At 46.7% G+C, this 14201-nt stretch overlaps 1 protein-coding gene across 6 annotated transcripts in view; it reads left to right on the forward strand.

The window, feature by feature from the left end:
• The window catches only part of OFD1 (OFD1 centriole and centriolar satellite protein), a 46717-nt gene that overhangs the window by 24504 nt on the left and 8012 nt on the right, over positions 1–14201 (forward strand). For all 6 annotated transcript variants that reach the window (XM_045994905.1, XM_045994904.1, XM_045994902.1 and 3 more), the window contains exons 9-17: positions 83–189; positions 1700–1819; positions 3645–3718; positions 5118–5209; positions 5620–5809; positions 6752–6882; positions 7395–7506; positions 9159–9764; positions 10256–10379. In XM_045994905.1, coding sequence (XP_045850861.1) covers positions 83–189; positions 1700–1819; positions 3645–3718; positions 5118–5209; positions 5620–5809; positions 6752–6882; positions 7395–7506; positions 9159–9764; positions 10256–10379 — 1556 coding nt within the window. The remainder of the gene's footprint in view (positions 1–82; positions 190–1699; positions 1820–3644; positions 3719–5117; positions 5210–5619; positions 5810–6751; positions 6883–7394; positions 7507–9158; positions 9765–10255; positions 10380–14201) is intronic.

Here is a 14201-nt window from a genome sequence, read left to right on the forward strand (position 1 = left end):
GAACTTAGGAAACAGGATGTTAGTTCAGATCTGTTTTATTTTCTTTAGCTTGCTTACTGAAAATTAATGCTTTCTTACACAGATGGAAACCAGAGAAATTTATGCTCAAAGGCAGCTTCTACTAAAAGATATAGATTTGCTAAGAGGCAGAGAAGCAGAGCTGAAGCAGCGAATGGAAGCTTTTGAATTGTGAGTAACGTGGATTTGTTTCGCATATTCAGAATGAATGAGATTTTAAAGAACTAAATAGGTGTCTTAATAGTCCGATGCTAATTGCCAAGGTTTTGGTTGTAAAAGTGACGACACCTGGTTTTAAAAGGCACAAGAGAAACAAAGACTAGGGTTTCATTTATGAAATGTTAGACATTAGGGTGAAAGCAGAATGAGACACCATCATCGGGCTACAGTAAGACCAGACACATAATTTCACGAAGCTAATGATGCTTTGACAAATCCCGTGTTTCTCATTTACGGGCCGTCATCAGCTCTCATAGTCGCACGCGCACGTAGCAGCTGAACTCCAGACACCCAGACCTTCCGCCTTTACCTACTCTGCTGCCAAAAAAAACCCCAAAAGGAAATATGGTAGCTCTGACTCTTGAGTTGTACGGGGTGAAACGGTTTCTCCTGGTGTTGTGTTACGTTTCTAAGTCCTCATGGACATATCAGCCTTCAGATCTTACCTGGGATTAATACCAAGCTCTCCGGTCTGTAGTTGGTGGAATAAGCTTTCTTTCCCATTTGGGATCTTGACCTTCATAGATACGCCAGGAGTCCGATTTTATTTAAGTTTGTTTCCATCTTCATTAATGTTTTTTCCTTCTCGTAGGCTCTGTTCATTTGATTTCTTCTGCCTTTCTTACCCTCCTTTTCGCGGTACGGAAGTGGCACATGGATAATGAGAGAGAAAAGTAAAGGGACAAAATGTGTGCAGATTATTGGTTACATAATCATGATTATATTATCATTTCCTTACCTCCACCTCCCCGACTCCTCCCGTCTAAGCATGTTAAACCGAAGTGGCTTTAATGCGCCTTTGCCTTCCAGATTAGCCAGCAGAGGGAGCTCTAACACAAAGGATTTATCCTTTGCTCGGAGCCGGTGGTGTTTATAGGTCTCGCTGTGGTTTGGTCTAAGTACCTTGTGAACCTGATTCCTGGCTCCAGAGTTGGTTTTGTGGGCGATGGGGTGAGGTGTCTCACCATGAAAAGCACTCCGTTCTCTGGATTTGGAGGTTCTGAAGCACCCATCTATCGTTTCCTCTTTCTTTTGGCGCTCTTCGACATTCAGTTGATGGATTATTAAATGCCAAAAATGAATCTTCTACCTGTAATTCTTATGGGCTCGTCAATTAAGTCTCACAGTTAGAAATAATATTCTAGAAGAAATAAGCAATTAAGTACACGAGTTTGGGTTTTGTGACTAAAAACATCACTCTTTCATCCCTAAGTTGATGATGGCCCTCTATTTGCTGGAACCTCTTTCTGAGTGTGGTAAGAGACCACTTTGAACTTAGTACATTCACCCTCCCCATAGCCAGGAGCCCCTGGATAATTCATTCCATCTGCTAGTTGATGAACTAAGTCAGTTCATTACGTAGATGGAGGAACTAAAACACAGGTGATTTTTTTCCCCCTAAATTTGTCACTTCAGATATTGTGGTTGTCTCATTTGCTTTCTCTGTTTTTGCTAATTTCAGGGCTCAGAGGCTGGAAGAGGAAAAGAATAAAGGCGTAGCTGACGCACTCAGGAAGAAGGAGCAGGATATAAAGGGCATGGAGCAGAGCTGTGACCAGAAGCTCAAGAACGAACTTCTCAAGTAATTGTTGGCTCTGCTGAAGGAATCCTGTGTTCCATTAAGTTGCTAAAAACACAGCAACACTGATGAAATAGATAAGACGGACAGTTGATGGCAACATTTGGTGTTTAAAAAATTACGTTTTCATTGGTAGTCCTGCTTTCCCCTGAATGTTTAAGATGGGTTTAAAAAGGTACAGAGAATGGCATCCTCTGCTCATTCTTACTCGTAGCTTCTCTGACACTGACTGAAGGCTTAGGGTTTGCTTCAGTTTTTAGGGCACATTAGGACTTGCTCGGTTTTCAGAGCTGAGCAGCTGCAAAGTTGGAAGTACGATTATTTTTCATTCTCTCCTCATGCTGGCACGAAGATGGGGATGGGCCATGATTTCTCCCGTGGCCTTCTTGGTGGTTACAGCGTTTGTCACTGAACGGGTGCCCGGTATTCCTTCAAGGTTCTGCCAAGTCCGAATCCAGAAAAAGGGTTAGCTCTGTGAAGTAAAACACAGCATAGAAGAGGAGAAGATGGACAGATGTAGTCCCTGGGGCTTTCCTGTAGTGTGCGTTGTGTGTTCCGGTGAATAGTGTCTTCGTGCAAAGGCGTTAAGCCCGTATGGTGGCTTTCCCTCCCGCGTGGCACGGCAGCTGGCGTGCGCTGAGTGCCCTCTTAGTGCTGACTTAGTGCGTGTGGACTGAAGCGATGGCTCCGCTCAGCTCCTCTGGCCGTGTCTTAGTCCTCGGCCTCTTTAGAATTTTTGAGAGAGAGAGAGAATGAGAGAGGGAGGGAACAAGCAGGGAGGAGGGTTAGAGAGAGGGAGAAGCAGACTCACGGCTGAGCAGGGAGCCCAATGTCGGGCTCCATCCCGGGACCCGAGATCACGACCTAAGCTGCAGGCAGATGCTTAACTAACTGAACCACGTAGGCGCCCCCCACTGGCCTCACCTTATTGCCTTGCCCATAATTTGTCATGGGTATTCCACTCCGTAGTACCCACAAATGTTCCTGGAGGTTATTCTTTAAAAGAATTCTGTTAAAAAAAAGCACCTTTTCATTGTGTCAGTTTTGAAATGATGAGTCTCATCCATGGATTATGTCTGCTCCTCTAACATACCAGCGAGCACTGAAGTAAATCTCGTTGTTACACACACTTTTCTTCCCTTATTGCTCACAGTTTGCTAGCTTTGCCCAGCCATGGAGAGAGCGAACTGTTTGGTATCACTTGTCGGGCTTTGGGTGTCCTCAGATGACTTTCACAGGTGTTGACGTTGGGAGACTATCACAGGATTGTATCTCCTTCCTTTCTCTGGCCTCTGAACCAGAAAGCAGCTGGGAATGGCTGGTGGAGGTGGCTGAAGCCCCATGAGCTGTGCCTTGGGTCTCGCTAATTCGGGTCTAATGCTATTGGCAGTTGGCACTCAATACTGGCTCCACCTTGAAGGGCAAAAGTGCGTATCTTAGAGGGGGGAGAAAGGATAGGTGAATTGGATCACAAGTGACTGACTTGGTTATCATTTGGGATCTAGAGTGTCACAAACACTGTAAGTTGACCTTAATTTACTACCTCCAGTCAGTCGAGACCAACTGAGAAATAATTGCTCTCAGTAACCTCACAACAACATCGAGACCCTTGATTTTTGTGTGATGGAGTTTTGGGACCTGATTAACAGGATCGCAGCCGGGTTTTATGGGCCTTCTATGTTCAGATCCCTGGCTTTTGTCTTGAGAGAGCCTGAGGTTTACCTGTTGTCACCTTGGGGTCCCCGGTGCTGTAGATAAGCTCGTGTGTTGACGGCAGTCTGTCCAGGAAAGTGACCAGGAGCTCATTTTTGGTTCTTCTGATTGGCAGGTATCAACTTGAACTCAAGGATGACTATATCACCAGAACTAACAGGCTGATTGAAGAGGAAAGGAAGAATAAAGGTGACTCTGGGGGCAAGCTGTATTTCTCAGCACTGATAGAGGCTGTTAGCTTTCCTAGTTGGGCCTCTTCTGTATCCTAAAAAAGACAGAGCTAACACGTCTTGTTACTATAAAAGTTACATGTTTTTTATTATCTTAATTTCACAAAATAAAAAAATACTCTCCTACTACATTTTTGTGAACCTTAGTGTTTAACCTTTTATATATTCACAAAGGCCAGTGATTTATCAGCAGGATTTTATCCAACTTGATTTCAGTGTTTTCAGTGATGAATAAAGTCGGATAAAAATCCAGCTTGGTTTCAGTGATAAATGCGATTGTCAAGAAGGTGGCAGCAACTTACTGACATCCCTTAAATACCACTCTTTTTTTTTTTTTTTAATATTTATTTGTTTGAGAGAGAATGAGTGAGAGAGAGAGAGCATGAGAGAGGAGAAGGTCAGAGGGAGAGGCAGACTCCCCAAGGAGCTGGGAGCCCGATGCAGGACTCGATCTTGGAAGTCCGGGATCATGACCTGAGCTGAAGGCAGTCGCTCAACCAACTGAGCCACCCAGGCGCCCCTTAAATACCACTCTTAACCATGAAAGAGACTTCATTTCTTCCTAAGGAAAATTTTGACTTCCCTGTCCCTGTGACCTAGTTTCTTATTTCTTTTATTTCTAGTGTATTTTTCTGTTTTGTGATATTTTCGCATGATCGATAACCTCTTAAACTCTTGTAGACATTAGCCCGAAACTAGGAAAGTTGGGTAACTTTTCAGTCTTTGAGGTATTTTGCATTTTAATATATGTCTAGGAACTTGTCAATGATAAGAAGTTAAACTTGTAGTGGTGATTTCAAATGGACTCTTGGGAGGACACCAGGGCTAGGTACTTGATACCGCCCAGCCAGGTCGCCCAGCGTGGGCCTGGTCCTTCTCAGCTGTCTTGTGAAGGTGAATGCTTATTTAGGTATCCGGACCATTGTGTGTTCAGCCAAGTGTTTTTTTAATGAGATGTCTACATGGACTTGTGTTAGATGAAGTACAAATGATAGAATAGGAACTACAGAATCACGATGGACAACTAAATCTCTGTCTTCAAAGAAATTCAGACCGGTTGGCCTGAGGGCCCCGTGCCCTGAGCAGGTGGTGTAGGCGGTGGGGCATGTGTAGCGGGAGGGCGTTGGCCGCATATTTGACAGCTGCAGCTAACATCCCATCCCCCGTTGAGTAACAGGGCTTATTTCGTGTTTGCCTGCTGACTTTTTTCTTTTCTTTTTTTTTTTTTTGGCCCTGACTTCTGCTTATTTAGATAATGAAATAGTCATTAGAGCTGACCTGTGGGCCATAAATTATTAAATGATTTTATATTCACTAGGAAAACATGATGATGTTAATTGGTTGGCTGTTTCTTTCAGAAAAAGCTATACATTTGCAAGAGGAGCTCACAGCTATTAATTCAAAAAAGGAAGAACTTAATCGTTCAGTAAATCGTGTCAAAGAGCTTGAGGTAATTGTTAAGCCTGTTGTTTTGAAACAGACATTAAGACTATGTATGAAACTTCCATTTTAGTCCTACATAATTTATCTTCATTTATCCTCTTGATGTGTTTGGACTGTTTAGTCCGTGACTTGGTTGAGCCCTTAGTTGCATCCGGAAAATGGGGTAGTGATCAGAAGCACTAGCTTTGCAGGACAGGGTCGTACACAGTAGCAGCTGGGTGAACTTGCCCTTGCCCCAGCGCCAGGGCAAAAGATGACTTGTACTGCAGGAGCTGGGGTCTCGTCGCGGAGAACTAGACTTCTGTCAAGGGGCCTTAATTCAGTCATGACGCCCAGCTCTGGGTGGCCCTCCAGCTTTCACGGAGGCGACCCTGTAAAGTCACCGTTCAAGTACTGGTTTTTCTGTTTCAATTGCAGCTTGAGCTAGAGTCTGTCAGAGCCGTGTCTTCGGCAGTCACCAAGCAGAACCGTCTGCTGACTGAAAAGGTGAAAGAGATGAGTGACTACTCGCTCCTGAAAGAAGGGAAACTGGAGCTTCAGGCACAAAATAAATTACTGAAACAACAGCTGGAAGAGACCAGAAGTGAAAACGTGCGTCTCCTAAACCGTAGGTCTTTCTTTCTAATTGGTGTGGCTTTGTAGTTGCTATTAGCTTGGTATTCTGAAAGCTCTTTGTCCTGTAAGGGAAGCTTCAGTTGGGAAGATTTTATAAAATTAAGATGCTCGAATCGAAGCTAGTGTTTGCTTGCTGCTGCGTAGTCGTGGCACTAAGACACAAGAGGGTCCCCGGCCACCTTGCCCGCTGAACCCTCCAGACTGCTGGTGTCCCGCCAGTGGGGACACGATCAAGCGCTTGGAAGGAGGGAAGAGCGAGGTCGAGGTGATTGTATCCCTTCTCCATCTCCTCCTTGTGGAGTCGCCCTGGGCTGGCCCTGGGCCTCAGCAAAGTGAGATCCCTGACGCCTGACCAGCGCCCTGTGCCTGCTCGCTCTGTCCAGCTCTGGGAGTGCCTCCCTTCCCGACCCTCCAGGCCTGAGGATTGGTAACCACGTGGCCGCAGTCCGACCCGGGGAACTGCACCACCCTTTGTGGCTACCCTGTGTAAGTGTCTCTTTATTAAAGGGTCTTCTGATGGCCCATACTGGGAACACCATCTGCTTGCTTTCTGGACCCTGAGTGCCGCTAACAGAGGCACAGGTTGGGTTGGACCTAGGGGCCATCACTGGCAGGCTTGGACAGAGCGTTCTTTCTGTGCCTCTCTGCATGGTAGAGGAGGGAGGTGGTCATTCACGTTCATTTGAGGATTTTTAGGAGTTCTTGTACTGGGAGTAGAACTCGGAAGAGTGGTCGAGTTTGCAGTTATGTGCATTCAATTCTTTTGTTCTGAAATTGGTGATTCGGGACTGCTCTTAGACCATTTAGTAAAACTAATGTTAACTGTGTGCATACAAAGAAGGGGCAAAGCCATCTAAAGCCTCTTTAGCTGCTTTTGTGAAGGGAAATGAGAAAACTTCAGGTTGGTGATGACCAAGCTTTTTTACCTTCATAGGTATAGCTCAGCCGTCTCCCGAGCTGGTGGTTTTTCAGAAAGAACTCAAGAAAGCAGAAGACGCTATCGCATTTGAGCATAAGGAGTTCGAAAGCCACAAGCAGGCTTTGCAGAAACAGCTGCAGAGTGAAGTGAGTATTGCTCTGGGCTCATCCGGGTGTCAGGGTGGTGCACTTTGTGGGTGTGTAAACTCGGTGTGGGTCACACCAGCATAAGTCAGATCTACTTTAGCATGAGAAATTCCCCCCATATGCTAATCATTCCCCCAGTGTTCTTTCTCGTCTGAGAAAATTCTTGAGTGATTGTGACATTGTATTCATAATAGTGATACAATCAAGAGAAAAGTAAACTCCCCTACACACGTGGTTTTCCAGGCCGTGATGGTGCCCATTGTTCAAAGTATCCCTTGATCCTCACCCCGCGACTTAATACTGTCTGTCTCCTCTCCTGGAGTAGCTGCTGTGTGAGACGAGTAAAGAAGGAGCTAGAAAACTTGTTAGTGTGTTCTGTGGTTTCATAGGTATAAACGCGCTCGGAGTTGGCAATAAAGAGAAAGAATAAGCCGGAGGAGAGAATTGGCCCTTTTGAAATAAGCTGTGATTTGTCTTATGTTCATTTCTTTTCCTTCCCTAAATCTTTTCAGATCGAACATTCTGCACAGCTGAAGGCCCAGATACTTGATTATGACGACTCCGTAAAGAGGTTAACTATACAGGTTGCCGATTTGAAATTGCAACTGAAGCAAACCCAGACAGGTCAAAGACATTTTTAACACGTGTGTGTGTGTGTGTGTGTGTGTGTAAAGCTTCTGATGTTTGTGAAAATGTAATGATTACTCAGTGAATTTTTAGTAATTCTCATAGCAGGGGAAGAGTTATAGAAATATGTGTCAGCTGAGAAGTGAAACTTCTATATCAGGACGAGCAGCCAGGTCCTCTGCTATAGTGACCTGCTCTCACAGATGCCCCGTGACTCAGGAGAGGTGTGGTAGTGACACAGAGGTCCCCAGATTCATCCCGAACCTAGGCTTTCCTTTTCTGTGTGTGACCCTGCCGCAAAGACCAGTTGACTGTTCCGTGGTGTGACATGTCCCCGGGAAGACGTGTGCTCGCGTGCGAGAAGCAGGGCGGTCAGAAAAACGAGCACCACTGCGAGCGGAGTCCGGAAGCGCTCCTTGTTTCGGGTCCCCGTTGTGAAGTCCGTTCTCTGACCCTGGGCACACTCCCTTGAACGTCCCTGGGCCTCAGTGTCCTTACTGTGTGACAGGGCTAGGAGTGGTGGTGGCCGTGTGGATGAAGATGAAGCGAGACGGGTGGCAGTACGGGGCCCGGGCCACACGTGACACCGAGGGGATGGTTGCTGCCGTCATTTTCTTACTCCATTTTCACTGCTGTGCATGACGGCCGCCCCTTCCTACTTCGTAACTGGGACGCTGAAGCTTCCGCACCTTCTTTCGCTGCTTGCAGGCACAAAGCAGGTTCCTGCGTGTTACCAGTGGGCTTGCTTTCTCGCTTCTTTGTTCCGAAACCCCCTCCGTCCCATTCGCACTCTGTCCTGGTTAGGCCCTTGTTTCCTCCGCACACGGGTTTTCCCTTTACTCGTTTCTGCTCGTGCCTGCTCTTCACTGTCTCTCCATAATTCTGTGTGCCGCACTGCCCACAGCTGGAATTCTGGTGACCTCATATCAGGAAAGATACTTCAAGAAGGTAGAACCTTTTGAACCCCCGCGTTGCACATTGCGAGCCTCTGTCCAATGGCGTCCTCAAGGAGGCGGTGCAGGAGAGGTAGTGGTCCCAAGTGCCGGCTTTGCCCGGGGCAGTGCCAGCGGCTCTCCACCTTGCTCACCGCATGAGCCAGCCTCAGTAGTCTCCGCCCTCCATCCGTAAAATGGGAGCAGTGAGCATTCTTAGCCCACAACGTTGTCATGACTGCATGTCCTCCTTCCCTTATGGGAAACTCAGGCTGTGGGCTGTGGCTTGTGGATTTTGCCACGGCCCTGGGGGTTCTGCGCAGCATCCTGCAGTGAAGCACAGTAATTACTTCGTAATCAAATGGATGAATATTCATGCCAGGTGGAATAAGTGAAGATTGTAAATGTGTTTATATTGGTTCAGGTCAAGCTTTTCGGTGGACTTTGCCACCAAATAAGGAATATATTTTCAGTTTTCAGAACTTTTTAGATTTCACAATTGTGTGTCATGGATTGTGAAGTAATATCATACATAATGAAAGGTACATATAATCTTTTGATAAATGTTAATAATTACCATCATGACTGCAGCTTCAGAAACTAATGTGGAAGCTTGTCCTTAATACCGCCTTTTGTTTTTGAAAAATCATGGTCTTTTTTAACTCTCTTCTCTGCCTTTTCCCGTCATTTCTCACGTGGTCTTCTTGGAACCCGCAGCGCTCGAGAACGAAGTGTACCGCAAGCCCAAGCAGTCTCTGATCGAGCAGTCGGTCAGCAGACTACTGAGTGGCAAGACGGCGGTGCCTTATGATGCGGATGTAGGCGGGGATTTCTTAAAAAATCCTCTCGACCGGGAAAGGCCGATGATGGTTATACCAAGGATCACAAGTTATCCAGATGCAAGCACAGAGAGCAGTTCCCGTGATTCTGACCTTGAGTTTGTAGCCAGTACCAAGGCCAGGATGAAAGAGCTAGAGCAAGAGACCGAACGTTTGGAGAAGGCTTTCCGAAATTACCATCGAAGAGTTAGTCAACTCCCTGCTAAAAGCCCTTTAGCAGCCAAGAGCCCACCACCCCTGCACTTGCTAGGAACACTCCAGAGCATCGATTTGAGTTCACCCCAAAGACGCACTTGTGCCGAGGACAGAGTTGTCTCTGAGCAGCCTCTGGTGGGCACCCCCGAAGAGGACAAGAGCAGCACCTCGGAGGCGTGGGCGGGCAGCACGGCCTCGCGGCCACGCAGGGGCACTGCCTCCAGACGCCTCTCCTCCACTCCCGTGCCCAAAGCAAAAAGGAGCCTCGATGGTGAAATGTGTCTGGAAGGTGAGCGGCTGCCGGGAGGGTTGCAGGAAGCTCTGGGTTTGCTCTGGTCCTCGGAGGGCCTCTTACCCGAGCCCGAGCGCAGCCTGCCCGAGACGGCAGGAAGGAGCAGGAGCTGAGCCCGGGGTCGCCTGAGCCCCAGCACTGGTGTCCTCTCTTGTCCTGCCTTTCCTGGTTAGCAGGGGCATCCCCTTAAGTTGCGGGATTGCTGTGGGCAGTGGTGGGGTATTGTCCTCTTCTAGCACTTTCCTGGGCACGCAGACATGTGCAGAGCGACAGTGGCTTTCCTTTTACCTCTGGTTAGGTGGGCGCGTTTTATTGTTCCTACAATAATAATTTAGGGGCTTGAATCGTTAGTTGGGGAGATCACTTCGGCATCATACACAGCTATTTACAAGGATAGTAGAACTCACTGTCAGAGTAATAGAACTGTTTGGAGACCATGTTGCTGTCTTCTCCTTGCAATTCTTAAAGTCAAGCCTTCTCCCCCTTAGGTCTGGGCCGATCCCATGCGGCTGACCCCAGTCCTTGTCCTGACAGAACGCCCCGGCCTTCATCTGCTGAGTCCAGGCACAGCGCTGCCCTCCACCCGCCGCCCAGCCCTCCAGAGCAGGCCAGGTAATACCGCCTTCCGCTGGGCCTCGGCCGAGTCTACTGAGCTGCTCGGGGTCTCACCCTGGACTCGCTGGGCTTTTCTGTGGCAGTATAGAATCGGTAGTCAGGTTGTAAGATGGCGTGTGATCTTTGAGAATGATCTAAATTACCTGGGCCGGGGGTGGGGAGGAACATTCTTTTGAGTAAAGAAGTAATTTCTGTTTGTTTGCTAAACTTGGCATGTAGGATTTACACTCTGCTATTAGTGAACAGCTTCCTACTTCAGATAGACTGGGTTAACAGAGATAAAACAAATGGACCAAATCTGCGAAAACAAATTCAGTTTAAACTTAAAACAATTTCACACATCACTAAAAAGTCATATAAAAATATTTTGGCATTTAGGGGGCACCTGGGTGGCTCAGTGGGTTAAAGCCTCTGCCTTCGGCTCAGGTCATGATCCTGGGATCGAGCCCCATGTCAGGCTCTCTGCTCAGCAGGGAGCCTGCTCCCCGCCCGCCTGCCTCTCTGCCTGCTTGTGATCTTTGTCTGTCAAATAAATAAATAAAATCTTTAAAAAAAATATTTTAGCACTTAAATATAAACAAACAAGGTTCCAGTCTTTTTTTTGTACTTGAGCATAGTTGACAGACAATGTTACATTCATTTCAGGTATAGAGCGTAGTGAGGGGACTCCTCACGTTACACTCTGTTCCCCACAGTTGGAGCTCGGCCTGTCACCGTATGACACTGTTGCACGGCTCTTGACCGTATTCCCTGTGCTATGCCTTCTGTTCCCATGGCTTGTTCGCTTCATACGTGGAAACCTGTACCTCCCCCTCCCCTTCACCCATTTTGCTCATCCCCCTGCCCCCTTCCCTCTGGTAACCATCACTTTGTTCGTTTTGTATTTATAGGTCTGATTCTGCTTTTTCTTTGTTTATTCATTTTTTAAAAGATTTTATTTATTCATTGTAGGGAGAGTGCACGTGAGTGGGGGGGGGCAGAGGGAGAGAGACTCTCAGGCAAACTCTGCGCTGAGCGTGGAGCCCAACGTAGGGCTCTGTCTCACAACTGTGGGATTGTGGCCAATGCCGAAATCAAGAGTTGGGTGCTTAACCGACCGAGCCAGCCAGCGGCCTCTGTTTGTTCGTTTGTTTTTCAGACTCTACATGTAAGTGAAATTACATGGTATTTGTCTCAGTCTGCTTTATGTCGCTTAGCATAATACTCTCAGATCTATGTGTGTTGTTGCAAGTGGCAAAAATCTCATCCTTTTTCATGGCTGAGTAATACCCCATTGTGTATAGCTCTGTGTGCCCCACATTTTCTTTTTTTTTTTTTTTTAAAGATTTTATTTATTTACTTGACAGAGATCACAAGTAGATAGAGAGGCAGGCAGAGAGAGAGAGAGGGAAGCAGGCTCCCTGCTGAGCAGAGAGCCCGATGCGGGACTCGATCCCAGGACCCTGAGATTATGACCGGAGCTGAAGGCAGCGGCTTAACCCACTGAGCCACCCAGGCGCCCCCCCACATTTTCTTTACCATTCATCAGTTGTGGACACGTGTGTTGCTTCCATATCTTGGCTGTTTTAAATAATGCTGCTGTGAGATAAGTGTGTTCCTTTTCTTTGCATAAATACCCAGTAGTGAAATTACTGGATCATATGGTATTTCTGTTTTTAATTTTTTTTTTAAAGATTTTATTTATTTGACAGAGAGAGATCACAAGTAGGCAGAGAGGCAGGCAGAGAGAGAGGGAGAAGCAGGTTCCCCACTGAGCAGAGAGCCCGATGCGGGCCTTAATCCCAGGACCCTGAGACCGTGACCTGAGCTGAAGGCAGAGGCTTAACCCACTGAGCCACCCAGGTGCCCTGTTTTTAATTTTTTGAGGAAACTTCATACTGTCCACAGTGGCTGCACCAGCTTGCATTCCCACCAGCAGTGCACGAAGGTTCCTTCTCCACATCATCACCAACAGCAGCTGCTTCTTGTCCTTCTGGTTATAGCCATTCTGACAGGTGTCAGGTGATACCTCATTGTGGCTTTAATTTGCTTTTCCCTGATGAGTGATGTTGAGCCTCTTTCCACATGTCTGTTGGCTTTCTATAGGTCTTTTCTGGGAAGATGGTTCTCTGGCCATTTTCGTCAGTTTATTTGTGTTATTGGCGTTAAGTTGTGTAAGTTCTTTACATATTTTAGATATTAGCCTCTTGTGGGATATATCGTTTACAAAAATCTCCCACTCAGTAGGTTGCCTTTTTGTTTTGTGATGCTTTCTGTTTGCTGTCCAAAAGCTGTTTGTTTTGACGTAGTCCCAACAGTTTAATTTTGTTTTGTTTCTCTTGTGTCAGGAGACCTGTCTGGGAAAATGTTGCTAAGGCTGATATCAGAGACATCACTGCCTGTGCTCTCTTCTAGGATTTCTATGGGTTCAGGGCTCCCATTTAGGTCTTTAACCCTTTTGAGTTGATTTGTGTGCGGGGGGTAAGGAAGTGGTCTAGTTCCATTGTTTTGCATGTAGCTGTCCAGTTGCCCCAAGACCATTTGTTGGAGAGACTGTCCTTTTCCCATTGTGTATTCTTACCTCCTTTGTGGTTAATTGACCGTATTAGTGTGGGTTTCTTTCTGGGCTCTCTGTTCTGTTCCCATTGGTCTGTGAGTCTGGTGTTGTGCCAGTCCCACACTGTTGCGATCACTACAGCTCTGTAGTGTGTCTTGACATCTGGGCTTGGGCTACCTCCCGCTTTGTGTTTCCTCGAGATCGCTTTGGCTGTTTGGGGATCTCTCGTGGTTCCGCACGCATTTTAGCATTACTATTTGTTCTAGCGCTGTGGGAAATGCCTTTGGTATTTTCATAGGGATTGCACTGAATTTGTCAATTGCTTTGGGTGGCAGGGACATTTTAACATTGTTATTTCTTCCAATCCGTGAGCATGGACTATCTTGCCATTTGCGTCATCTTCAATTTCTTCCATCAGTGTTTTACAGCTTTCAGAGTACAGGTCTTTCCGCTCCTTAGTTAAAAAAATTTTTTTAAAGATTTATTTATTTATTTATTTGACAGAGATCACAAGTAGGCAGAGAGGCATGCAGAGAGAGAGAGAGAGAGAGAGAGGGGAAACCAGGCTCCCTGCTGAGCAGAGAGCCAGACGCAGGACTCAATCCCAGGACCCTGAGATCATGACCTGAGCTGAAGGCAGAGGCTTTAATCCACTGAGCAACCCAGGTGCCCCTCCTTAGTTAAATTTATTTCTAGGTGTTATTTTTTGGTGCAATTGTAAATGAAACTGATTTTCTTAATTTCTCTTTCTGCTACTTTGTTATTATTGTGTAGAAATGCAGCCCATTTCTGGGTACGAATTTTCTAGCTGCGACTTCCCTGAATCCATGCACTCTAATAGTTTTTTGGTGGAGTCTTGAGGATTTTTTATGTTTAGAATCCTGTCATCTGCAGATGGTGACAGTTTGGTTCTTTCTTTCCAATATGGATGCCTCAGATTTCTTGTCCGATGGCTGTGGCTAGGACTTTCAGTACTGTGTTGAATAAAAGTGGCAAGAGTAGACATCTTGTCTCGCTCCTGACCGTATAAGGTTCCACTTTGTAGATCATTGAAATAAATTCCGGGCAGTGGGTCCTGGGGTGCAATTGGTGAAGCAGGAGGCAGTGGGTGTGTTAAGGAGGTCAGCAGTGGGTTGCCCAGTCTAGGGATTTGAGTCACATGGAGGACCCCTGTTTGTGTGTGGTCCCCATGGCTGGAGACGCTGGCTTCTTAGTTCCGGGCTCCAGTCTGGGCTTCTGCGTATTGACTCCGTTACACTGTGCAGAGTTGAGAACTGCCACAT

The sequence above is a fragment of the Meles meles genome, chromosome X, assembly GCF_922984935.1.
Source record: "Meles meles chromosome X, mMelMel3.1 paternal haplotype, whole genome shotgun sequence".
Lineage (NCBI taxonomy): Eukaryota > Metazoa > Chordata > Mammalia > Carnivora > Mustelidae > Meles > Meles meles.